Source organism: Gambusia affinis, linkage group LG16 (genome assembly GCF_019740435.1).
Source record: "Gambusia affinis linkage group LG16, SWU_Gaff_1.0, whole genome shotgun sequence".
NCBI classification, from domain to species: Eukaryota; Metazoa; Chordata; class Actinopteri; order Cyprinodontiformes; family Poeciliidae; genus Gambusia; species Gambusia affinis.
The window spans coordinates 3,660,032-3,687,018 of NC_057883.1; the positions used below are offsets into that span (position 1 = coordinate 3,660,032).

Sequence of the window (26,987 nt, forward strand, 5' to 3'; positions counted from 1 at the left end):
GAGAGTGGAGAGCTCTAGATAAGTCCTGGGCTCAAGACTGGTATCGCAGTCCTAGTCTTTTCTAGTCCTGTCCTTGCTTCAGATGACAAATCCTTCTTATTCTATTTTTTTTTTTTTTTATCTTACAGCTATTGTGAAATGTAAGTTGATGAATTCAATTTAGAGATTGTGTATTGATGTGTGGTTACATTTAATAACTTTATTTGTTACATATGTTTCTTATTTTAATTGCAATAAAAAGTTTTTGTTTGAGAACTTAATTGGTTTTTCATACATTTTTTAACTTTGTGGAGTGCTGACATATTAGTCAAAATCTAAAGACTGGGTCTCAGTCTTGGTTTTGGAAGGTCTGGTCTTGGTTTTGGCCGTGGAGGGTTTGGACCTGGTCTCAGAAGAACCGTCTTTAACTCCAGGCCTATTTGTTTGAGTGTTGTCACTGAATCTCGACTGGATCAAGGTCTGGACTTTGACCATTCCAGTGTATATTGGCTGTTCATTTAGGATGATTGTCAGTTCAGTGCAGTTTATTCTCATTTCACCACAGTCTCACTCTCTAATAGGGTTTCTTGCTGGTTGACCTGTTTTTAGCTTCATCTGTCTTCCCATCAACTCTACCCAGCTTACCTCCATTTGCTAAACAAGCGTTTTTTTGTGGCCAACTGCAAAAGGACTTCTTATAAAATGCTTCTAGCGATGGATTTCTTTTTGCCACCCCTGACCCCCGCTAATAGTTGCCCTCAGATCCCACCTGAGGTCTTCCACAGTTACTGTGGCCCTATTGGCTGCTTTTATGAACAATCCTGACCTTGTCCTTGCTTGCTCTGTTAGTTTAGGTGGACAGCCAAGAATTGGTAGCTTTACACTTGTGCGATGCTCTTTCTGTTTACAATCATGGATTTGGATTGTGTTCCTTTAGACGCTTAAAGCTTGGAATATTGTTTTATAACCAAGCCCCGTTTCTTCTGTTGAACTTTACCCTTGGCCTGCCTGTTGTGTTCTTTGGACTTTGTAATTCTGTTTGCTCTCTGATGTCCTCTGTCAAACATCTGAGGCCTTCGTAGAAGAACTGCCTAGATAAACAGAGATTAAATGTACTATTTACATGAGTTCTGAAGGCTGTTGATTGTATTACATTTTATTACTGTGGTAATAAAATGGAAAGATTTCTACGAAGGCTTATAAGGTCCAGGCTAAAGAGAAATTCATTACGAGAATTGAGTCATATTATGAGAATGAAGACATAATTATAGTTGTAATATTATGAAAATAAAGTTGCAATATTTCATAATGAAGTCATAATACAAGGTAATTGTTGCAATGATATGAGAATAAAGTCAATATGTTACCAGAATAAATTGGTGTACGCACAAAAATACAAATCTTACAAGGTAGTCTTAGTCTAGTTTCTAGTGGAAATATTTTTCGTTCACTTGAAATAACACAAAACTGAATCACTAGTAACTTTTCAGCAAGAAATAAGTTATGAGTGAGATAATCTGCAAGAGGAACAAGACATTTTTCCTAAGCTAAAATATATTTGTTACACTGGCAGATTATTTCACTTACAACTTGTGCTTTTTCATCAATATTAAGGAATCATTGACTTAAAACAAGCGTGTGGAGGTGCAAGTTAGTTTGGTCTTATTTCAAGTATTCAAAGGTATTTCTAATTGAAACTAGACAAAAAATACTGGGTAATATTTTATGATTTTGCGATGACATGAGTAACGACTTTTTTCACGTAATTTTACGACTTTCTTCTTCTTCCCAGAAGAAAGTGGTAAAGTTACAAGAGAAAAAAAGTTGCATTCTTCTTTTATGACTCTATTATCATCATGTTAGCACTTTATTCTTGTAATAAAAAAAAAATCTCTTAGTCTGTCCCTAACACTCCATTGTAGCTTCAACATTTTTATTTGTGAAATACTTTGAAAACCATGAGTCCCTTTTCCTTCCACTTTCACAACTATGCACTACATTGTGTTGGTCTAACACGCCAAATCCTAATACATAAAACACTCTGTAAAAATAAATCTGTCCCAAATTCTACTTCATGTTATGCAGTATGCTGGCACATGTTTCTTGTCTGTAAACTGCCCTGAACATGGAACCAAATGGGGGTAAAAATCAACTTATTCGTGTCCAAGTGTCAAAATACTAAAACATGAGGAAGGAAAAAAAAAAAAAGACTTTAAAGGGGTAGCATTTAAAAGGAGACAAACATCTAGGGAGAAACTAATCAATAAGACATTCCTCTCTTTGAGTGCCACAGTTGAGAAGGAAACCTTTTCAAACACACAGAGTTTATTACTGAGTGTAATGTAAACCGAGCAAAACAGAGTGACGCACCGGGACCTGTTCTGAAGAAGACACACAGTCCTAACTTCGCAGTAATCAAAGCTCAGTCCTGCATCTTCTCCAGCGTCCGCCGTCGCCGGCTTTGAACTCTTGGGTTTAACCAATTTTATGCCTTGCGAGAGCATGTCTCCGGGCTGTTTTCGTGCAGAGGGAGATGAGACCATTAAGGTTTTCTCACCTCTGCCTTCAACTCAGTAGTCAGTCGTCTGCAGTGCATTTCTGCATGCTAATACAATCCTACAGGAAAGAAGAAGGAGAAAAAGAACCAGTCCTCAAACGAACTTGTCAAACCCACATAAAAAGAAAATCGACAAGAATAAAAGCGAGATCTCATTGGGCGATCGTCGTGAACATCTCAACCCTGCGGGTACGGCGTTGCGTAACCCCGCCATATGCCCGTGTTGATGTTGATGAGTGGCCACCGCAGCAGGGGCATAAAGGGGACAGCCACCTTTACTGGTTGTGGATCTTGATCCAGAGCCAGATGAGTGTGAAACCACAGAGTGATGATGCCATCTGGAGCAGCTGTCAGCCAAGGAATCTCTTTCAGGCTTATTAGAGGGAGCAGAGGAACAGGAGGGGTGTTCTCTGCAGCTCAAAGAGAGGTAGAGGGAGGACACGAGGCACCAGAGTGGCACAGAACCAGGAAAAAGGAAATTACTGCAGGCTGAAAGAGGAGAGATGTTGATCAGCTTCCCATGCTCTGATGACTTTCCTCAAAACGAGAAAGTCTGGATGCGGGATACAGTTTGGGGGGATCCGTGAAATCCTACCATAACTCCAGTAGTTTTGAAATGTTTTAGGGGGATAACGCATTTGCAAATAAACGGTATACGGAGGGAATTAATCAAAAGACATGGAAAATAATTAATTCTAACTTGAAAGTGGCTGAAGCCGCGTTGCATCATAACCAGTCCTGGGTGTGTGCAGCACTGAGGCCAATTATTGTACATCCCCATTCCGTTTGTGACCAGAGGCTCACAAACAACTTTTCGGAGTAATTATTCTCCAAACATGTCGGCTGTGTTGGCCGACGCTCACGGCGTACGAGCGGCGGTCTGTTTATCAGCAGAAAGCCTTTTTTAATCTGTTCCATAACAGAGCGGATGAAGCTGGTTTGTGTTGTATGTTTATGCCATGAGTTGTCCTTTTTGGCAAGATCAAGAAGGAAGAGAGCGCTGCACCCCGCTGGTGACAAAGACCCAATGAGTTCCTCTGATTTTCACGAGGACGGCAGAGCTCGGGTATATGCTCTGTTTGATGATAAGAGCTGGTTCAGTTATAATGGGGCGAAAACTCTGGTTTTACCATCTCTGAAATTTGAAATTCGTCAAAAAGAAGATAGTTTAGCAGTAGATTGATCCCCTCTGACCTTTATCACAGACTGTTTCTAGCAGCGTTGTAGAGACTGAGTTATTGACCAAAACCCACCTGTTTAGAGCTGATTCTGAACCATAATTAATAAAAAACTGACCAACGTATTGATTGTTTTGATGATGGCACTCTATCGATAAATTATAATGGGTTTTTTTTGCTCAAATTGGTGACTATGAAGTTTCTGTGTTTTTATGATGTAAAGCACTTTGAACCGCCTTCCTGCTGAAATGTGCTATACAAATAAACTTGATTGATTGATTGATTGATTGATTGATCGATTAATCGATCGATCGATGCTCTGCATACCCAGCCTCCACTCCTTGTTAGTGTGTTGGAAAGCCGTTTACTCTGTATTTTCAGTTTCTGGAGGGAATAGAGTTCTTTCAGATGTGTAAAGATTGTGACATTATTGTATAACCTAACCCTGCTTTAAATTTCTCAACAGCTATGATCTCTAAACAACGCCCTTATTCTCTATCGTGAGAATAAGTGCGTATTCACTCCGGCCCTGTTTAGTCCGTTTTAATCAATCTTTTTTGTTTGTTTGTTTGTTTGTTTGCCTAGAGAATCCGGTTTGTTTGAGGAGGTGTGAATGGGGAGTCGTACCCTGGTGTGGAGCAAAAACGCAAACTCCGGCTCAGTTCCAAATGAATATGTGAATGCCGAGCAGAATGGAGAGCGCCATGTTCAGCTGCTTCTTCAGAGGCTTTTGTGTTGGTTTCTTCAGTGGTTCTTGGTGAAGCACCACCACAGGCGAGGAGGGGAACAGGTTGCTCAAAAGGTTTGGCTCATTTGACACAGTGGAGTGTGAAAGTGAACCATACCGGGTGAAAATATAGCCAATGTTGCCATTTTGGTCCACAGTCAAACTGAGTCTACTGGATCATATTTAGAACTATTGTTATTGTATGTCAGATAAAATCGTAATACACTGAATTTATGGTTTTAATACCAGGATAGAACTTTGAAAGCTCCTGGCTTATGAGCTCTTTCCAAAGTATTTCCTGTTTAATTTGAAGTTAAAGATGATGCAAACGCTAAGTGCATACAGACTTTATCACAACTCCTTTTACAACAACTAAAGGCTTCATCACAGACAGTGAGGTTTCTGCCATTGTTAATGTGTTCTGATAGGGTCGTGCTAAAAATAGGACGGCTACCTGAGGCCTCTTAGGATGAATCAATCTAATAGCTGTTGTCATCCCAACTTATGCAAAAAACTCCCAGCACTGAGAGCACTGTGTGTAGCTTTTAACAAGCAGCACAAACCACTGCAATCTGGATTGCTGGTCCCCCAAAAGAACCATTTTAATGCTATGATTATGTATTTTCATTTTCATTTTTAACAATGAGAGTACATTGAGGAAAAACTTTTAGGTAAGCCAGTCCCGCTGGAATAAAGGCAAGCGCAAACTTTATGATGAGTCACTTGCGTTGTTAAATTATGAGAGGAAAAGAAAATGGATGTGAGCTGATGTAAAGCTGCATGGGGCCCTAAACTGTTATTGTGGGGCCATCACTAACTTAGATTTCCTCTATGTGACCCAAAAATTTATGCAATATACATATAACACATCCTATGTAGTCTGTTCTTATCTGGCATTTTAGCTGTTGAGGGTATAATGTACAACATTCAACCTTAACCTTTTTAAAAATACACCGTCTTCGAAATTATTATAGAAATTGGATTTAAGTTTCAGAGAGATAAAATGTTTTGTTGTGCTAGTAAATTTATAGATGATATTGTGTGTCAGGGCTCTTTGAATCACTATAATTAATTTCAGAGAGCTGGTTGATTAGTTTGTCTGCTGAGCTCAATTAAAGGAAATCTACTTAAGAAGGATGTTCCACATTATTAAGCAGGCCACAGGTTTCAATCAATATGGGAAAGAGAAAGGATCTCTGCTGACAAAAATCATCAGTGTAGTGTCATATGACAAAGTATGAAAACATTAAATATTTAACAAAAACTGAGGCATTATCATCGTACTGTGAAGAGATTTGTGGCTGATCCAGAACAAAGATGGGTTTGTACAGATAAAGACATGATGAGGAAGGTTTCTGTTAGACAAATTCATCGTATTAAGAGAGCAGCTGTTAAAATGCCCTTAAAGCAGCAAACAGTGATTTGAAGCTGCTGGTGCCTCTGGAACCTCAAGGTGGAGGATCCTCCAGAGGCTTGTGGTGCATCAACCTACTATTGGGCCCCTGACCAGAGATCACAAGCAGAAACGCTCTCAGTGAAGATTCATTTTCAAACAGATTTGTTCACTGATGACTGCTGTGTAACACTGGATGGTCCAGATGGAAACAGTAGTGGATTGGTGGTGGATGGTCATCATTTCCCAACACGGCTGTGATGTCAGCAAGGAGGTGGTGGAGTCATGCTTTGGGCCAAAATCATGTGGAGAAAATCATTGGTCAACCCTTCAGAGTCCATGAAGGTGTGAAAATGACCTCAGCAAAGTTTATGATCACTTTCCTTCTTGGTTCAAAAAAAGAGCCGAACCTTCAGTAGCAAAATCATCTTCATGCATGAGAACATTGATATCACTGCAGGTGATATCAATGAAGGTTCTATGTTAACATGAAACTCTGTCTGTTAAGATGTTTTTGATTGAAATAACTTTTATTTTAGTACATGTGACCACTTAATGATGCTCATTCAAAGAATGACCGTTTGCTGTTCTTTATAATCCATAAAATGTTTAGAAAATCTGCTGTGCATAATAAATAGGAATTGGGCATTTTGAAAAAAAAAATCCTGTTCTCATTGGGGAGTTTTGTTCAGTAAAATTTGATTCATGCTGTAACAGTTCATGACTTGAAAATTATACTGACCATCATTTGCATTGACCATTTAGGAAAATCTGAGAAAATATCACTTGTATAATAATTTGGAACACGGTGTATATAACCCAGAAGGAATTTAAATTGAACAATTTGACTATTATTACAGTTAAAATGAGGGTTAAAAAATATTTGTTAAAAAGTACACTTAAGTACTTTGAAACTACTCTCCAGACCTGAACCACATACAGTGCATCCGGAAAGCTCTTCACTTTTTCCACATTTAATGTTGCGTCGTTATTTCAAATTGTATTGAATTAGTCACTCTCCTCAATCTTATACACACAAATGCTCCGTCATGACAATGTGGAATTTATTTTTGAGTGAATTCCACATTTATTTAACGATAGAAAACCAAAAAAGCAGAGCTGTTTCCACTTATCACTGAGATGTTTCTGCAGCTTAAGGTGAGTCTGCCTGAGGGAAATTCAGTTGATAGGACTTGGTTTGGAAAAGCACACACATCAGAGCGCTCATGACTCCAGACATGGGAGATGTTTTTTGTTTTATTCAATTTAATTTTTTTTTCATCAGGGAAACCCTAAAACACATGCCCCAAATCTCAAAGGAATGGCTTCAGAACTACTGTGTGAACTTCCTGGAGTCCAGACTTGAGTCTGATTGGACGATTCTGGAGAGATCTGAAAATGGCCGCATAGTTGTCTCCCTTCCAACCTGTTGGAGCTGGAGAAGAACTGCTAAGGAGAATGTGTGGAGCTGCCTAAAAATAGGGGAGTTAAGTTGGTGGTAAATTCAAAAAGACTTGAGGATGTAAAATCTGGCAAATGTGTGTCAACTAAAGGAAAAGACTGTGAAAACAATATTTAATTTTGTATAGATTTTTTATATTTAAATATTTATAGATACATTTTTATGTATTCATAGACATTTACTCATATAATCACATCTAGTATAAATATATAGTATACTGTGATTTTTTTTTGTTTGACAAATAATTTCTTCATTGTATTGGCGTAACCTTTGGCCCACGGTAGCATAAAACCTGGGACCGGCCCTGCTCCACATACCGTGACATCCAGCTGATCTAAAGAGTCCCGTCAAATCAAAAGTTAGAGGCAACTTTTCCTGTTGTGGCGACAGGCTGGGTGGACACTCTTAGTGCTCGCGGTGGGGCGTGGTCACTGTACCGTTCTGGCACCGTTTGGGCGCGGGCTGTCACCCACACCTGGAGATGACCGGTGATTAATTTGAGCACGCGCCCGTTACTTTCACTTTGATGTACCGGCAGAATTGAAGTCGCGCGTCTGTTTAGTCACATACTGGAAAATAAAAAGAGCGAAGGACTTATTTATTTTTTATTTTATTCTTGCCGTATTTTGGAAGACGGGGACATCATGAAAACTGCGAAGGAAGATGGCGAGATGAGGGGAGTGACGGTAAATCGATTTATAGAAGGTAAGGTAGTCACCTTTGTCAATTGGGCAGCATGTTTTTTTTTTTTTCTTTTGCTTACCTATTTTGGCCCGTGAACAACCCTTCGACTATTTCTGTATATTTGTATAAATTGAAACCATCGCATTTCCTCTTAATTACTTGCAAAATGTATTGTTGTGTTGCCGAATGCAGGTAAGTAAAAGCACCTGAAATTTACTTCCTTAAAAATGAACTTTTTTCATGAAAGAATACATGCTACTCCTTTATAAAGTGTCTTCATTAAGGCAAATATGACGTCTAATTAAGTGTTAATTTTTGCTGACTGGATGAAAGTAGTCATATTAAGTTGAAGTATGAGATAACCAGAGTCGGTATAAGATTATGAGGGGCCCAATTTGTGATTTAATTTCCTAGAGCTAATTTATATCAGTCACCAGAACATTTCCCAGATAAATGGTCCAAAGTTTATTTAGTTGTGTTTTGTATGTTAATGTTTGGGTAAGCGAGCTTCCTTAAGTAAGTGTACCTATGTTTGATTTTAAAAAACAATTATAAGAAATTATCAAAAAAACATTTTGATCTTTGAAATACCCAATAATTGAACTTTCAAATATATTGGTGAAGTAGTGAGATTGCATAAACATTTTATAAGATTAACTGCGGGGTGATTCATGTCCTTCAGAATGCCTTGAAATCTGTGAGAAGTTGTGACTTTCACTTGCTTGATTTAAAAAAAAAAAAAAATAGATGAATGTCAGTTAATTGACATGTAACAGAAGGAGAGTCTTTACTGCAAGACATTTAATCACTACGGTAAATAGCAACATAGAATATTCTCTCTTGAAGCATAAACGTTCTAATCCCTTTTTAGAGTAAAGATTTGGATAAAGGTTTTCACACGATTGTTGAAGTTGGCACTTGTAAGGGCTAATTTAGCATTAACTCATGTATCAATTATGTGGAATTTGAAAACCTAAAATTGCTAAATGTCAGAGCCATAGGAATCCATATGGATTGAGCCACTGAACATTTTCAGATTTGTCCTTGACTTATGTGATGCATCACTTTGACGCTGTGAAGTTTACTGGAAATGGCCTACAACGTGAACAACCATCCTCCACTGTGAAGAGAGAGGTGCCAAGGCAGACAAGATGGCTGTTTATTTAAGTTTAATATTTGGAAGTGTGGCCAGCATGGACTGAACGACTTTGTTCACTTCCTCCACTAAAACTACAGCCAGACCACAATTTCAAAAGTGCAGAAAACAGCATCATTGTTCATAGCTTCTTCTTCTTCTCTGATTGGCCCGGTAGAGATTTTTCCAGAGGAATCTAAGTCTATGGGAGAAAGTCCAGATGCAGCTCTGAAGGAAATGAGAGTTGCATGGAAATGTGTAGGAAGGCAATGACCAGTTTAATTGATAATGATGAAAACAAAAAATATATATCTTAATTAAAATAACCCCACAACACAAAGCGTCCACCATGTTTTTACTGACTGGATGAAAATAGTCATATTAAGTTGAAGTATGGAATGCTTTTAGTCCAAAACCCATTTTTGAATTGCAGCCCAAAGGTTTGGTTTCATCAGCCATAACCCAATCACTGACAAGGTTTTGAGAGATTTTAGCCAGGACTGGATGTTATCTTTTATAAAATGGTGAAGAGTTTTCTTTCTGTATACTTTGCCTCAGTCCAGAGTGAAGAATACAGGAGGCTGTTGTTGTACGTAGTTGGCAGAGATTTGTATTTTAGTGCTGCTGTCCGCCTCTTGGCAGCTTCCCTGACCAGATTTATCAGTCAGATTTCTTTTGAGTCATATTTGATATACATCGCGATTTTATAACAACTGTAAGTAACATAGTTTCTTGATTTTTATTTTTATTTTTTTATTTTTTATTTTTTTTTGCAATAAAACAGCACCATGCCTCTGGAAAACACATAATATTGCCCCTTTAAGATCTATATTCTGCAATTTAGCTTGAGTTCAGGACGGATTAGTCCCAAGCAGAAAAAGAGCACACATTTCTTGCATCCACACAAGTTTTCATCCCAGGCAAATTTGGAAATTTTCATCACAACTCGGATCGCAGGGGATCAAATATTGAACACCAAAGGAAAGCAAACAGTGTCATCTGTCCAAAATGGATTGAAACGAGCAGCTTTCACATGTAAAGTGAAATGTATTTTAGTGAAAAAGCATGTGGATCATAGCCAATGTTTAAGCTTGTTGCGGATACAAGCGGCCGAAATGGGTTTTCTCCGTAGGGTGGCTGGGCTCTCCCTTATAGATAGGGTGAGAAGCTCAGTCATCCGGGAGGGACTCAGACTAGAGCCGCTGCTCCTTCACGTCGAGGGGGGCCAGCTGAGGTGGCTCAGGCATCTGGTCAGGATGCCTCCTGGACGCCTCCCTGGTGAGGTGTTCCGGGCACGTCCCACCGGGAGGAGACCCCGGGGAAGACCCAGGACACGCTGGAGGGACTATGTCTCTCGGCTGGCCTGGGAACGCCTTGGGATTCCTCAAGAGGAGCTGGTGGAAGTGGCTGGGGAGAGGGAAGTCTGGGCCTCCCTTCTGAAGCCGCTACCCCCGCGACCCGACCCCGGATAAGCGGAAGAAAATGGATGGATAGATGGATGGATGGATGTCTATGCTTGTCATCATCATGCTTAAGAATGTCCCTGCTTTCCCCTAAACTTAACAACCTTTGAGTAGAACATGTAGGTATCGACAATAATATATAAAACATAAAATAAGCTTAATTGTGCAGGTTTGTTTTTAAAAAAAACAAACTATTTTGAAGTAACAGTTTATCAAACTATTGGTTTTTAGCCGCTTTCTCTTGTTTCTTTTTTTTTTTTTTTAGCTTCTTATATAATATTCCGGGGCTTATAATTTGAACGAGTCACTGAGGCTCAAACTATTAACCTCTTGACCTCCCATTTGCTTTAGCTCATCATGTAATACTCTAATGTTGAGCCACAAAGTTCTGAGCCTTTCTCTAAACTCTCCTTCCTTTTTGACCTTGAATTTCCCCTTAAATGCACTTTCTTTTTTTTTTTTTCTTTTTTTTTTTACATCATCCATTGAATATTGTGTAACTGCCTGTCATTGTAGGATTACCACTTTTTTATATATATGCCATTTGGCTGGCACTCTCATCCTGAGCTCCTCGTGGAGTTGAGAGTGCATCCATGTTGTTTTTGCTTCCTTTGGGATTTGAGCCTCTATCTATGACGCTGTTAACGCCATGCTGTACATGTTGACCTACTGCAAAGAGTCCACCCATAACCCTGCTAATGCTGTGCAGCTAGCATTAAAAAAGTGTTCGGCTCAAATATCATTGTTTTAATAATTAAGAGTTTTCTCAAAAAATACAAAATATGCCTTATATTAAATTTGATCCCCCTTTTTTGCTTCCAATTGGAAGGTTTTATATACTTAATATTTTTTAAAGGGTAACAACAAAATTAAACACAATTCATTCCTAAATTCTAGCTGCCAAATTTGGAATTGTATACAGTCTAGAGGTGAACCCATCAACTATAGATGATTTCCAGGTAGATAGACTGGTTTTCATCCCATTAGCAACTCAAAATCTAATATCTTTATTTTGTCGGCATGCCTAAAAGCTATCAGCGCTGAGAAAACAGTTTGGTGTTCAAACTAAGGTTTTTTTTAATAATGTTGAAATGTTTAATAATGTAGTTGGAACTCAAAAAGTACAAGAAGCTACAAAAAAAAGATGTGATACAGAGGCAATTTAGCTTTTTAATTAACCTACAACAACAGACTCAAACATGGCAGCAGCTGGTCGTCTCAGTCCCTGGCCAGTTTTATCATTTGTACCCGACTTCTTTGGGTGCAAAAAGGAGCCATCTGCCACAGGGCGCCAGTTCTTTCTTACCTTGGGAATATTTGTAAAAGGACCCTGAGTCGACTTCATCCGATAGCACACTGCAAGGCTGGAAATATTACAGCAAGGTTGCTCAGTCTTGTACTTGGAAGCTTTCAATCACTCGCTGAGTTTCCATTGATCTTAAAATTACGCAAAATAAATTGGCTTGATGGAAACGGTAGTTTTGATTTAAAAGCTCCTCTTCTTCAATAAGTATTCACATTTGGATGAGGTGGTTTTTCATCACCTCATCCTAATGTGGTGGGGATTTTCAATTTAAAACAAAAATTAAAACAAGAGGCATGAGTTGGATTTCTGATGAACTAAGTAACCTTGTAGAACTTTCTTCCTGTGGAGCGCATCGACCAGCTGCGTCTATTAACCCGTTGGTACGTAAATAAGCGTGACGTCCACAGAAAACACAGCAGAAAGTAAAACTCTATGGCATCTTATGATGTTGCAAAGTTCGATAATGTTAAACTTTGAATTGCTTCTCAACTTTATATGCGCTATGTTTATTATATGAATTCAGCTAGCAGTGCCAGACGTGAGGGAAAGCTTCATCAGTGTTGCCAGGTTGGGCCGGTTTCTGAAAAACACAAAACTCGTACTGAAATACCATGTTATTGCACTTATCTTACTAGTTGATTTATTTTGAAATCTCTGGAATCTGTCGAATGTGACATCATCAATGATTTGTCATTGGTTAATCAAGTGTAGTAGTACTGCTATGTACACGAATTGTAAAACAGAAATCCCAGGGCGATATTATTATTAGAAAGGACATATTGCCACAAAAAACTCAAGCCTCATTGTGTTCAAAGAGCCTCAATGGGATTTGGTTCTGGTCAGAATATTATGAAGGACAACGAAAAATGTCATGAATTGTCTCAAGTCTGAATGCAGTCGATGACTCATGGGCCACAAGATTTTATATTTATCTCTATCGCTCTCTGGTACCATCAACATGAATTTCACTAAAGGTTGGAATTTGTTGGGTGAGTTTTACGTTATTTTGGGACTGGAAGCTGTCGGTCAGACCTGGCAACCCTGAGCTCAGTGTCTTATTGTTTGTACTGTTAGCAGGAGAAACATCTGTTTTTGTCTCCAGAATTTATTCTTTTAAGTTCTTTAGATAAGTGCGACAGATTACATTTGAGTTTTAGTAAAACCAATCATAAAAAAAGCTTTATCACTTCTCTACAATGGCAGCCTTAAGAAAATCTGAATTAAGGGCCGAGTCTACATTCTCTAGAGAATACAAATGATGCTAATGTTTACAGCTGCTAATGCTAACAACAAGGCTCCTGAAACGTTGGTCCAGAAAAAGCTTGATTTTCATACGACAGTGGTCCTTTTTTTGGTCTAATTTTATAATGAGATGATAAACGATGAGTTCCACCCAGGCTGTCTTCTGTAATGGCTGTAAAACAACTGAAAAGCCCTCAAGGCGTGTACTTGGTCGTCGTTTTATTGTTAGCAGCTGATCAAAAGGGGTAAAAAAAGACTCTTTTGACTCTTTCCCACAACCTTAGTGTGTTTCTAATGTTCATGGATGCATTGGATGAGCTTGATAACGATGTTAATTGTTGTCAGAGTGTCATTCATTAACAACTGTGTGGTGAGAGTGTGATGAAAGTAAGTAGCTACTATCAAAGTCATTAATCACTCGGCTCAAATGCGCCGACATTGGCCAGTCAGTTAAGTTCCAGCTCATTTATTTGCCTTTAGAAACCCTTATCTGCTGAAATCTAATGAACATGTTTGTTCAGAGTTAAATTAATGGAGGCTTAATTAAAGCTTTGTGGTTAACAATTTAACTTTATTGCAACTTAATCTGCCACATTCGTTAGTAAATAATCTGATTAAAACATTAGCACAATGATTTCAGTGACCTTCTCTTTTCATTTCAACTTTAGGAAAATTCAGGTTTCCTTTATTATTTTGTATAAATAAAATCTTATTGTTCTTTTAATTTTAGTCATTTATTTCTTCTTTTTTTGCAACAACTTTGATGTTAAAACACCAGAAAGCTATAGATTTAGGCATGTGCAGCTATCGGATTCTCACAGTATGATGACATTAGTTTTAAGTAAAAACACAATAAAACAAAGCAAATTACACAATATTGCTTCTGTCTACTTTTTTCTTAAAACCTATAAATTGCTGACTATATTTCCTAAAGCTGCACTAACTTATGTGATGAGCGGCGCTCCTTTAGTTTTTATACCACTACTACAAATAAGTCTTGTTTCACTCTGGTCACCTCAGCACTTTCTCTTGCAACTCATTAAAAATAATTTTAAACCATCGGTGATGATGGAAAATGTCATCAACTTTGAAAATTATTTTGGCAAACCCTGATACCAGTAAATGGCCCATACCTATGCAGTATTATTACACTGTAGTTTTAATCATAGAAGAAAATATTTCTGAGCATAATCCATAAAAATAAATGTCATATAATCCATGTTTCCACTCAGTTATGTTCATTTTGAGCAAACTTTAAAAATGTCACTAAAAAGAGAATGCATATTAGAGATACTTCAATTTACTGGTTTGGAGTGAATCAACCAGGCAGATGGATACGTCTTGCTGTAATAAACAAGGTGCTGCAGGTGGAAGCTAGTATGAAAACCATATATCCCAGAAAAATTGAGAAAATGTATCCCATCTGAGCCAGAAGCCCAGGGTTTGAAAATTTGCCAAGTTTTGTGCCTCTGGTAAGGCACTGACCCACCAGTGGATGGAAGTGTTCACTATGTTAGAGCTTCTTCTGCAACTGTGTTTTCATCTCCCATGTAGAGCATGAACTCTTTTTCCAAAAAAGCAAGAACCGCCTTGAGTGTAAAAACATCTATGAAGTTATTTTAAATGTTGTCGTTTCCATCAACCCTTTCTAATGCGATCCCGCTAAACGCGCAAGAAAACCGCTGATAAAAACGCTGCTTCATAGTTACCTGCAATGCTATACCTCTTTATTTCATATGCTTTATCGTGCAATCTTGCACTATTATATTTACAGGACTTTGCTGAACTGGCGTTTCTTTTTTAGATTGATTATTATTGTTCAACAATATTTGATAACTGAGTTGTAACTGGAACTATGCATTTGAACTCTAAACACTTGTCATTTTTATTAAAATTATGCAAATCACCAACTAACTCTGGTTCTACATTTGAAAAATGTACACATTTGAATCGTCACCACAGTCGGTGTGTTATTGCCAACTCGTGGGCGTTTTGTGTAGGGCTGTGTTTGTGCGTGCGCTGGTGTGTGTTGTCGCAGTGTACAATTTGATGACAGACACATTTTATTATTCTCCATGGAAAGCAGCACTCAGCCAGCATCTGAAAATGGACAATGGAAGGCAGGAGCCAGTGAGGAGAAAAGGAAATCCCACCCAGTGTTTGTCCACCAACTGTCTTTGCTGTCTTCCTGCTTAGAGCACAATACAGCAAGGTGCCCTTTGTAGTTTATTGCTGTTTTAATGCTCCCTGTAGGTGCGCAGAATTTTAAAGCCGGCTGCAGAGTGACATGTTTTCATAAGTCACCCTGGATAAGCAGAGGGAAGGTTAACTTTCTTTTGAAAATGAGGCAGTTTGATCTGTTTTGATAATGGTGACAGTCACTCCTGCACTGGGGGCTGGCAGTTTCTGCTGTTTAAAATGAAAAACTCCTCTTGACCTGAATAATGATCATCAGGAAATTATATTTTTCCTCCAAATTGTATGTCGGTTCAATTCAATATTAGATTTTTTAACACATCAGATAACATTAAATGCACAAGCGGTGTTATTGGATTTACCTTGACCCTTGAACTGCATAATAAATTTATCTTTTTGGTGAGGATAGAGAAAATCTGCTTCTCCCTACCACTGATTAATGACACTGTCACACTCTATTATTAATGTTATTAACAATAAGAATGGCTCTCAATGCTTTTATATAGAATTAGCTGTACAGCCACTTTTTGTCTTATTTCAAACATCCAGATCTGTATCCAACCAAGAATGAAGTTTTTGATGTTGTGTTTTGATCAGCTTGGTTTTTGTTGTTGTTTTGTCTAAGAGAAAGGGATTTCCAAAACAGAGGATTGGCCATGTGACGTTAAAAAAAACCCATTTCCCGTGTGTGGCTGAGTGCTGTGTGTTTTTGTGTGGATGTGCATTGTACTGAAAAGGGACTTGAGTAGAGGAAACACTCCTGGCATCTATAGTGCTTCTTCTAGGGTTGATTCTGGTCTTAACCTTCTCCTCATTTCCATACCGAGTTAGCTGAGATGAACTCTTAAAGAAACATCATATAGATGGTGACCTTTAGTAGTGTCAGTGTTCTGAGTGACTACAGTTTCCAGTAGAGGGCAGTGTGTCTGTACTGTATATCTATCCCAAAAGACAATGGTATTTACGTTGTTTAGATTATGCTTATGCTAAATATCACTGGGCTACAATATCTCTATTGGGGATGTGATTCATTTTCTTTTCTGAGAAAATATTCATCTTTAATTTAGAGTGTAAATGGATGAATCACTGTAACTGAATCTGGCAAACGTATTCAAACTTTGTAACATTTTATCTCATTACAGTCACAAAGTTTAGCATAATTATAAAACTGGGTACAGATTTTTCACATTTTTACTCATTTAAATATAAAAATAAATGATTGCAGTTGTGTTTCCCCCAATTTGGTCAGAAAACTAAACAATTTGTTTTAACCAGAGTAGGACCCATAAGGCCCATGTTAAATCTAGAGGACCCACAAGTCACAGGACTACTATTGGTTATACACGCCACAAATGTTGCTGGTATATACAAAAGCAAAGATCAGAAATCCATTGCTGGAAGAAAACCATGAGAAGTATTGTTTTAAAATTGACACCGAACCTCATGGGTTCACAGAAAAAATGTGAAAAAGAAATAAAACAAAAAAGATGAGGAAGTTTCTTGTGGCCTACATGCAAAACGTTACATCTGGTGGAAAACTAATATTGAACACACCCTTCATACTGTGAAATGTGGAAGTAGCTTCATGGTCTGGGAATAATTTCTGTCACCAGGAATAGAATTGGGGGACTTCCAAAACCTTGTCTTGTTTTTATGCTTGCCATATAAATCTAAAATAAAAAAACTAAAAAAAACTTAAGTAGTGTGTTGTAATGTGAGTAATCCTTCAAGAGTATGTGCTGCATGTCTGTGGTTTGACATTTTGACTTTTTCTTTCTTTTTTTGAATCCAACTGTATGTTTTCCATTTGTTTTTCTAACATCTTAAGGTTGACTTTCAAATTGTATGTATCCTAGTTTTTGTTATTCATTGCAGACCTTTATTGTTAGATTCCAATATCTAACAAAGTAGGTTGCTAAAATTGGCCCCAAGACTTGGAATAATTTCTTATAGTGCCCATTATTAATCATCTGTTATTCTTCAGGCAGAAGAAGAACGGATTTGATTGCCCCTTCAAGTCCGGGATGAAAGTAGTTTTCATGGAAAAGAACAAATTTAGAAAAACTCATGCTTCAGAAATATTTCACGCCAGAGCTTGTGCTGTGAGAAAACATGAGTAGAAAACATTTCTTCTAGCTTCTACTTTTGACCATTTTGCTTCTTCAAATTCAGACATTTATGTTATTTGAATCGTCAGGACAGATTAGTTGAAGTTGGAATTTTTGTGTTGCACAAATGTACATTGGGTGGGCCATTCCTCTAAAGTTTATTATTGAATGAGCCTATATGCTGCTTTGCCACAGCATACGAGGTTTGGTGAAACCATTATCTAATGTTAGCATATTTTTCCAAACACAAATCTAAACTGAAACAAATATTAATACTGTGAGTGCTTTGTCTGTTGCTCTAAAAATCTATGTTTAGATGTAAAGTGATATTGAAGAAAGTTCAGTTCAGCAACAATTTGTGTAGCCGTAGATTGTAAATAACACCTGAATCCGCTCTTATTTAGCAACCATCTGGTTGTACATTGAACTGCAGGTGCCATTACATCGCTACGGTAATGTGTGTGTGTGTGTGTGTGTGTGTGTGTACCTGTTTCTTCTTAGTTGCATTTCCCTGAGCTGTTTTTGCGTTAGAGAATATAATCAAGTTGTTCTTTCCCAAATTAAATCTGTAGCTAGTTTGTGACCTGAAATATGCCCTCTTCCCCTTGGCATTACTTTCAGCTCACTGCTAAGGATTTTGTACAGACACACACACACACACACACATACACATGGCAAGGGAATCTTGGAAGACTATGTTCTGATAGCTTCATGCAGCAACTTGACTAGAAACAATTCCTCCGCTTGTCTCCCGTCTTCCTCTTCGACCTTCTCTTCCTCTCCTCCATCACCTTTTTTATTCTTCTTTTGCTTCCTTCCTCATTCCTCCACTGGTTATTCCCAAGTGTTGTGATTATCACTGTGCCTTTCTTTCTTCCTGTGCCAGACTACAGCATAAACAACAACAAAGACTGCACTGAACAAAAAAAATAAAAAGACAGACAGACCCTTTCACACACACTCACAGGCACACGCACAAACACACACACACGCCGACAGGAAGGCTGACAGCTACATCTGCTAATAGACACACTTGGAGAGACTAAATAGACATCTTCCCATAGATGGAAAGACAAGAAAGCCGCCTACACAGCCAGACAGCGAGGTTTTGGTGAAACATAAGCACACACAACGTGTCGCCGCATACACACACTCAGTCATAATTCTAATACAGGTTGTCCCTAGTCAAAAGGAGCGAGCAGGATTCCCTCACTGATTGATGACTCACTGAGGCAATAGCCGTGGCTGTTTGGGCATCATTATTGTCTACGCAGTGTCACCATTATATCTCAACTGATGTAGACGCAGCTACCTGAGCAGATGGGTCGTTTGGTGTCCAAATCACCAAATAAATAGATTTACCAGTACAGGAGCATTTTGACATCCTAATGAGTCGTACACACCACATCCTGACATCTGGCACAAGGACAAAAGGACGGCACATACACTGCAGCAGGAGCAGCAGCAGCAGCGTCGTACTGTACCAGACTACAAATCAGTTGTGACATAATTTCCACCACTCTAAACGTGGCTGAATTCTACTTGATATAATTTCCAGCAAACAGATCAAACTTTTTAAGGCAGCCTTGTGAGGAGAGTTAGAATAGTTTTTGTAAATAAGATGATGGCAAATTGTTGGATTATATTTTAGAAGAAGCAAAGGTAACACTTTACTGTGACAAACAGAAATAAATCCATATACAGCACATTATGGAAGTATTCATATATTGTCACAGTACAACTACTAACATCTATTTTATAGAGATTTTATGTGGTGGATAGGGAGAAGAATATCTGTTTTCCAAAGACCAGCCAATAAAAATCTAAATGGGTATTGATGATGCAAAAGTTTAAGTCAAATTTATTTGTATAGTACATTTCAGCAACAAGACAGTTTAGTGTATTTAACATCATAAAAAGATTATAGTCATCAATCATGAAACAAGCCATAAACGTTACATTTTGGCACCTCAGTGGTCACTTCAGATGGAGGGCAGGAAGTATAATCTCGGTGAAGGAATCTGTTGGAGAGACTCCATATTGAAGCGCTTTAGTTCCACATTTAACACAAAGATAGGAAATATAAATGACTAGATATGTTGGATGTGATCCATATCCCATAAAGAGTTTGAAATAAACCTGAAGATTTGCTGACTATCAAGGCTGTTGACATCACTGACCACCTGGTTCTTAAAACAGCAAACAGCGGATGAAAGCCTGTAGACATCTGGAGGTGTATAACTTTGTCACCCACAAACTCAGAACCAAACAGCTTCGCAATAAATATGTTTTGGTCTTCTTCACGGTGAATGTTGCTTCATCTAGCAGCTAGCAGTCATAACAAACGGGGAATGATCCTTAACGGCGACATTTGTCTGACAGTCGTTTGTCGTGACATAACATGCTTGAAATCAGCAGCCTCAGCACTTTGCAGCCATCTTTATTCTTCCTTTAGCTTAACTAAAGAAATACCTCTGATTTGAGCTTAGATTGTAGTTGATAGAGGTTGACTGTTGGTGGCCTGACTAGCAACGCAGCGTTACGCAGAGAGCTGGATCAGCCTAAGAAGCCCAAAAGTTCATATTTCATTGGGATTGATGTTAACTTGTTTCTCAAATTGCTAAGCATGACTCATGAATGCAGTGAATGACAGCTCTTCCTTTATCGTCTCCAGATGTTCTGACTTGTTTTCTTTTCTGCAAGCCAACACGTAGGTGGTGGTTAGTTTTTAGCGATGGTTGAATGTTGTGTTTGAGTTAAATATATTTGTCTGTACATGCTGGATCACACAGAGCAAAACACACAGAGGTAATGGTTTTTGATGTCTTTTTATTGCATGTATTGAACAGATGATGTCCATAATACTTTAACCAAACAGCACAGTGTGTGCAACATGTCAGAGAACAGGTTTAATGTCTGTAGGCTGTAGGCCAGTCTAACCGATTGCATTTGACTATTGTAGAAATCTAAAACCTTTCAGAAGTTTTCAGAGAAATGAGGACACTCTGGGAGTTTGTTTTCAGGTTTTACTTCTTTTCTGGTAATCTCCTTTTCTTTCCAGCTGAATTTATAACTCACTGAAACCACCTGAAGATCCCCCGTAGGCCACCGCCATAATGAGACGTGACTTTTTTGTTTTTTCTGTTTTGTGAGAGAAACAAATGCAACTTCAGTCTCCGGACCTCATTTTGGCCCTTCAGGCAGGTTTGTAAACTCCACTGCAGGCTTGCTTTTCTTGAGTTTATTTGATCATTTGCTCTTATTGATATTTGGGGGAAATCATGTCCTGCTATATGCTGTTTGATGTCTCAGTAGAGTGTACTTATCATTACACCTGAACTGAGTTTAATGGATTAGATGAGGACACTTGAATTAGCCTCTAGTTCACTGAGTGTTGTATTTGCACTCATGGTGTGTGACAATGCTTATCCAAAAAATAAAAATAAAAAATTGATTAGATAAATTTTAAAAACAATAACTACTTCCCCTCTTTCTGAGTCTGACCCATTCCATTATGGATGTCTTGTACATAATGACTCATTAATAACAGTGGAGTATGGTCAAGTGGTGATGCAGAGTTAGAAAGTTGAATGTCATGTTGTCGTCTTTTATTGGAAAGAAATTAGAAAGAGTGGAAAAACTCCACACCAAAGTCTTAAAAACGTTTTGGATGGAGTTACAGTCTTCACCCAAATTCTTTGGAAAGCTTGTAGCAAACGATTGTTATTGGAGTTCTTGATGGAGGCATGACCCCATTGCTGATTGGTCCATGTTTATTTCCCTGGCAACACTCCATGTCTCTGTTTCTGTCACCTAGAGAAGGCAGATCCTTCTGGTTCTGACCAGATTTAAAAGCCACAATGGCGACTCACTGCAACCCCTCGTCACTGGATGCTACATTTCTGTTATCCTTCAATGTATGCCATTAAGACCAGTGATTGGACAGAGGGAGAGTTACAGAACAACCACAACGAATTGACTAAGTTCTTGTAAAAGTGAAGGAAAAACAAAAACCTCACACACAGTCACACTTGTTCCCTCATATATCCACAACACAGCCTTTTCTCTTTTTTTCTCTATTGTGGCTCTGTATCTTGAACTGTGGTGCATAAAAGGAAAAAAAAAAGTCTCAAACGGTTTCATAAACTGTGGGGGAGAAAGAGATTGTTGGATTGTGCCAAATCAAAGAAATGAAAAATGGCTTATCTCACATCTATTCTAAATGGAAAAACAAAGAAAAAGCCTTGATATCCTCAGCTAACAAAAAGGCTGACTAAAAACATTACGTCTGTGGCACCAGCCTACTTATCCAGCGCGTCTAACAGAAACGAACCTCCGTGTGAAAAACGTACCTACTCCTCAAACTCCCACAACAAACTTTTAAACAAAAGACAATTCTCCAGAGCAGCAGCACTGCTGTACTCAGCATTCATCTGCTAGGAGCAGGAGAGCCCAGAGCCACAGGTGAGGCTTTTTCATCGGGTAGACCTGAGTCTTTTCAAATTCTCTACCCATTCAGACCTTAAAATTTCAAAATTCCTGCATTTTGAACCTGAGGAGAAAAACCACCAACAGTCTGCAAGACATGTAACATAATTTCAATTATTCTTCTGTCGTCTGCATAGTTATTATAAACAAGGTATGGTTCTCCATCATCTGAACTAAATAGGAACAAAAATTTAGCTGATGAGTTAGAACCAACAGCTTCATACTTTAACTGGGGATTAAACCCGTACTGTTTTAATTAATACCATCAGCTTCATAAAGTTAATCCTGATGGAAAAGCTTAAATCAAACATAGCAGCCCTGATATGGAGAATTTGAGGCCTAATTGCATTCAAACGTTAGGCAGTTTAGTCACAAAAATTAGTCTCCTTGTTATACAAATGCACACACTGGTTGTGTTTCCATTACATGTGTGCAAAACTCAATATTCCACTAATGTTGAAAAAAATACAATTTTGCAATTGTGATGACTCCATTAAATGAGAAATGTAATTAAGATCATATAGATAAGTTTGTTCACACAAGATGTCATTAAAAAAATCACCCTGTGTCATGGTCCTCCAGCTACTTCCTGTCATTTTCTTCTTTGTAGTTTGCAGCAGTGGCAACAACTGGTTGTTGTTCATGCGACTTGTGATGTGTAAAGTGTTTCCAGCGCAGGTTTGCGAAATAAACCAATTTTGATACAGCCAAAAAACACACTTCATGCCTGCAGCAAAACGTTTTCTTGAAAAACAAGTTTTTTTTATGTTTTCATTTTCTAAATGTTAAATAGAGCAATTATATGGTCAGTGGTAACAGCTACTCAACGGTTATTTAGAATAATCACTTAAGTGTAAAAATATGTAATTAGGCCCGAGCAGCAAAGCGCTGCGAAGGCCTATTGTATCTGTACTGTTTCTTATTATTATTATTATTATTCTTTATTATTCTTCCACCCAAATGAATTGCCTTTTTGGAGGCTTTAACATATTCAAAAACTCACCAAATTTGGCGGACGCATAGAGACTGTTTAAAATTTACGTATTTTAAGGTCGTCGCAAAAATCGCAACAAAAATGGCTCAACAGCGCCACCTAGAAATTTTCAAAAGACCCTTTTCTATTCACTTACTTTGTCGTAGAGACTTGAAATTTGGTACAGTTGTAGAGCTCCCCAAGACGCTCAGAATTTACAATTATTGTCATAGTCCAAGTATCACAGGAAGTCGGCCATTTTGGATCGAAGGTCACATTTTGACCCGATTTTTGCCGTTTACACCCTTCGTATTTGATCGAACTCCTCCTAGGGATTTCGATTGATCGGCTTCAAACTCGGTCAGTCTGATCATAAGGCATGGCCGATTAAAAGTTATCAAAACGGTGACTTTTTGAGTATGCTGAAGGGGGGCTAGCGGGGGTCAAAGTTCACCAACTCATGCAAAACTCTAAACAGTTATAACTCCTACACTAAAACTCTCAGAGGAACAAAACTTTCAGTGATTGAGCATCATGGGTTGACCTAAAATACCCTGGGGTCAAATGATGACATCACTAAGGCCACGCCCCCTGAGAACAGGAAGTGTCATGTTTTACTGGGAACGGTCCCTATATTACACCTTTGAACTAATCAACATGAAACTGTGTTAACAGACAGGAAACATGTGGCTCTATAAGGGATTCCAGCCCCGACCGACTTGGATGGAGCAGGTGGGCGTGGCGGCGTGGCGACCTCTAACGCCGCTGTCATTCGCTTGGCTCTGAATTCCACAGTTTTGGGCCAAACTTCTCCAAACTCACTAGGATGGATCTTTATCCACCCCAAGACAGGAATCCATAATAAAATTTGGTGGGCGTGGCCTAATTTCTCTATAGCGCCCCCTAGAAAATTTTAAATGATCAGCCCCAAGCTATGGTTTAACCTAGAATTATGAAACTTGGCACACATTTTATTGTCCTGATGTACAAAAAGTCTCTTGGAGCCATGGTCTCAACCCAACAGGAAGTCGGCCATTTTGGAATAAAGTTCCAAAATTGACCCCATTTTTGATGTTTACAGCCTTCGTATTTGATCGAACTCCTCCTACAGTTTTTCAGATACAGACTTCAAAATCGCTCAGCACACACTTGAGGCATCAAAGGTGAAAAGTTATCAAAGGAATTGTCGTACTTCAAAGTATGTGGGCGTGGCTATGTGTCAAACTTTGACTATTCGCCATGAAACATAAAACTCTTATAACTCCTACACTAAAACTCTCAGAGGAACCAAACTTTCAGTGATTGATCATCATAGTTTGACATAAAAGACCCTGTGGTCAAATGATGACATCACTCAGGCCACGCCCCCTGAGAACAGGAAGTGTCATGTTTTACTGGGAACGGTCGCTATCTTACACCTTTGACCTAATCAACTTGAAAGTTTTTCCAGAAACAGAAGACATGCTGGTGTATTTTGGATTCCAGCCCCGACCGGCTTTGATGGAGCAGGTGGGCGTGGCAGCGTGGCGAAGTGACCTCTAACGCCGCTGTCATTCGTTTGGCTCTGAATTCCACAGTTTTGGGCAAAACTTCTCCAAACTCTCTAGGATGGATCTTTATCCACCTCCTGAAAGAAATCCATAATAAAATTTGGTGGGCGTGGCCTAATGTATTTATGGCGCTGGCTAGAAAATTTTAAATGATCAGCCCCAAGTCATGCTTTAACCTAGAATTACCAAACTTGGTACATATGTGTATCTTTTCAGGACGAACAAAAAAGTCTCTGGGAGCCATATTCTAAATTCAACGGATTTTCTGTAATTTTAGATTTTTTAGAAAAAAAATATGTTATTCCCATTAAGTCCTCTTGGTGTCACTGTTACGCCACACATGAATAAGGCGAGAATTACACAGTATGAGAGAGGTGCTGTAATGGCGATATTAACCACTTGGTGTCACTATCACGCCATACATGACTATGTGTACATTTTTACCACTGCAATTCCCAAAGATGCATCTGTGTATTTTGTAGTTCCACAGTTACGTTGTTTTCGATACTTCTGCTGGCTCGTTGGGATAAAAATAGCCTCCACGGATAACATTAACGATCAATCCTTCCTTAATCCCGTCTGCATGTGCGTTTTTATTATGTAAGTATACATTTCCATCTCCTATATTTGCGTTTATATCACTTATTAGCACTAGAGAACAGAATATGAATATGACGGTTCACAGTCAAGCTAACGCAGCTAAGCTATCTACGTGCACAGAAGCATGCAGGATTTTATCGGAGAGCAGCGCCTGCAGCTGCACTCTGCTTATTAATTTTCCCTGAAGTAAGAAAAGAAGAATTTCTGATATTTTTATTATTGAATCATCTTTATAATTAACAAAATTGTGGAGAAAAAAAAAAGATTCTCTGTCAAAACATCTTGTACGTAGCGCACGCCAAAGCTTAAATCTTATTTCTCAGTTCGGTTTTGTTTATTTGGTGCTTTTTCTGTAAGCTAAAAATGAATAAGCAGAATTTGAACCTCCGGTAGTTCTAAGAGCGGTTTGGATCCCAGCAGAGATTTTTACTGTGTGCGGTTCTGGCTCGATCTTTAGCACACACGCACGCACGCACGCACGCCTCCATCCCCCCACCCTCGAAGGGTTGAATATGACGGTTGACAGTCAAGCTAACGCAGCTCCCTTGTTTTGACTTATGATGTTTTTTTCAAAAATTGCATAGAAACGAATGAAGAATTGCCTTAATTTTCATGCTAATAATGTTGTAAAACTGTTGTTTGCAATATTTTTACATCAGTTTAAGAAATTTACAGTATATATTGTAATTCTAAATTATAAAAAATATTTTTGTAAATATTTGACATTTTCACAGTGAATTTTTTATTTATTTTTTCAAATCGGATTTTGTTTGAAATCAAAACAAAATTTGTTTTGATTTTGATCAAATCAAATAAAAATCAATGATTTGATTGAACTTTAAACTCATTCTTAGAGTTTAAATTAGAGTTTAAATTAATTTTAATTTTAATGCCATGGCTCTTCAGCATTTATGTGAGCTTTAAGGGATTAATTTTTGCTTTGAGATCTGTTTACTTTCTTCCTAGTTAAAGAAAGCACATTTCAGCAGCAAGGCATTTAAAAGTGCTTTACACCAAATCAAAGACAAAAACACAATGCAACATAGAATCAACAATCAAAACAAAACATCAAGTCAGGTTTTGTCAATACATTTGCAATTTATTACATTTCAAATACAACTCTAAACAAGTGGGTTTTTAATTTAGATTTAAAGGAAGTCAGTGTTTCAGCTCTTTTACAATTTTCTGAAGTTTGTTCCAGATTTGTGGTGCATAGATGCTAAATGCTGCTTCTCCTCATTTGGTTCTGGGGAGAGCAGACCAGAACCAGAAGACCTGAGAGGTCTGGAAGGTTGATACAACAGCAGCAAATCTTTAATGTATTGTGGTGCTAAACCATTCAGTGATTTATAAACTAACAACAGTATTTTAAAGTCTATTGTTTGAGCTACAGGGAGCCAGTGGAGGGACTTTAAAACTGGTGTTATGTGCTCTATCTTCCTGGTTTTAGTGAGAACACGAGCAGCAGCATTATGGATCAGCTGCAGCTGTTTGATTGGTTGGACAGACCTGTGAAGACGCAGTTGTAATAATCAATGTGGCTGAAGATAAACGCATGGATGAGTTTCTCTAGATCTGGCTGAGACATTAGTCCTTTAATCCTGGAAATGTTCTTCAGGTTATAGTAGGCCATCTTTGTGACTGTCTTTATGTGGCTATGAAGGTTCAGGTCAGTGTCCATCACTACTCCCAGGATTCGGGCCTGATTGCTTATTTTAGTTGTAATAACTGAAGCTTTGCACTGACTCTAGATTGTTCCTCTTTAGGTCCAAAGATAATAACTTCAGTTTTGTTTCTGTTCAGCTGGAGAAAGTTTGGCACATTATCTGTTCTAAGCATCTGTTCTGTGTTTGGATGGGTTCTGAGTAACCTGGTGACTTTAGATGTGCCGCTGCTGCACCACCTGGATAGAATGATTAGTTCATTAGCCCCACCCACTACCCACA

At 38.3% G+C, this 26,987-nt stretch overlaps 1 protein-coding gene across 2 annotated transcripts in view; it reads left to right on the forward strand.

Annotated features, from left to right (window-relative positions):
- Window positions 1-7,633: 7,633 nt before the first annotated feature.
- Window positions 7,634-26,987, forward strand: part of slc4a11 (solute carrier family 4 member 11) — a 140,447-nt gene continuing 121,093 nt past the window's right edge. Inside the window, exon 1 of one of the 2 annotated variants that reach the window (XM_044142792.1) lies at window positions 7,634-8,001. In XM_044142792.1, coding sequence (XP_043998727.1) covers window positions 7,941-8,001 — 61 coding nt within the window. In that variant the 5' untranslated portion in view covers window positions 7,634-7,940. The remainder of the gene's footprint in view (window positions 8,002-26,987) is intronic. The other variant, XM_044142795.1, reaches the window with a different exon arrangement.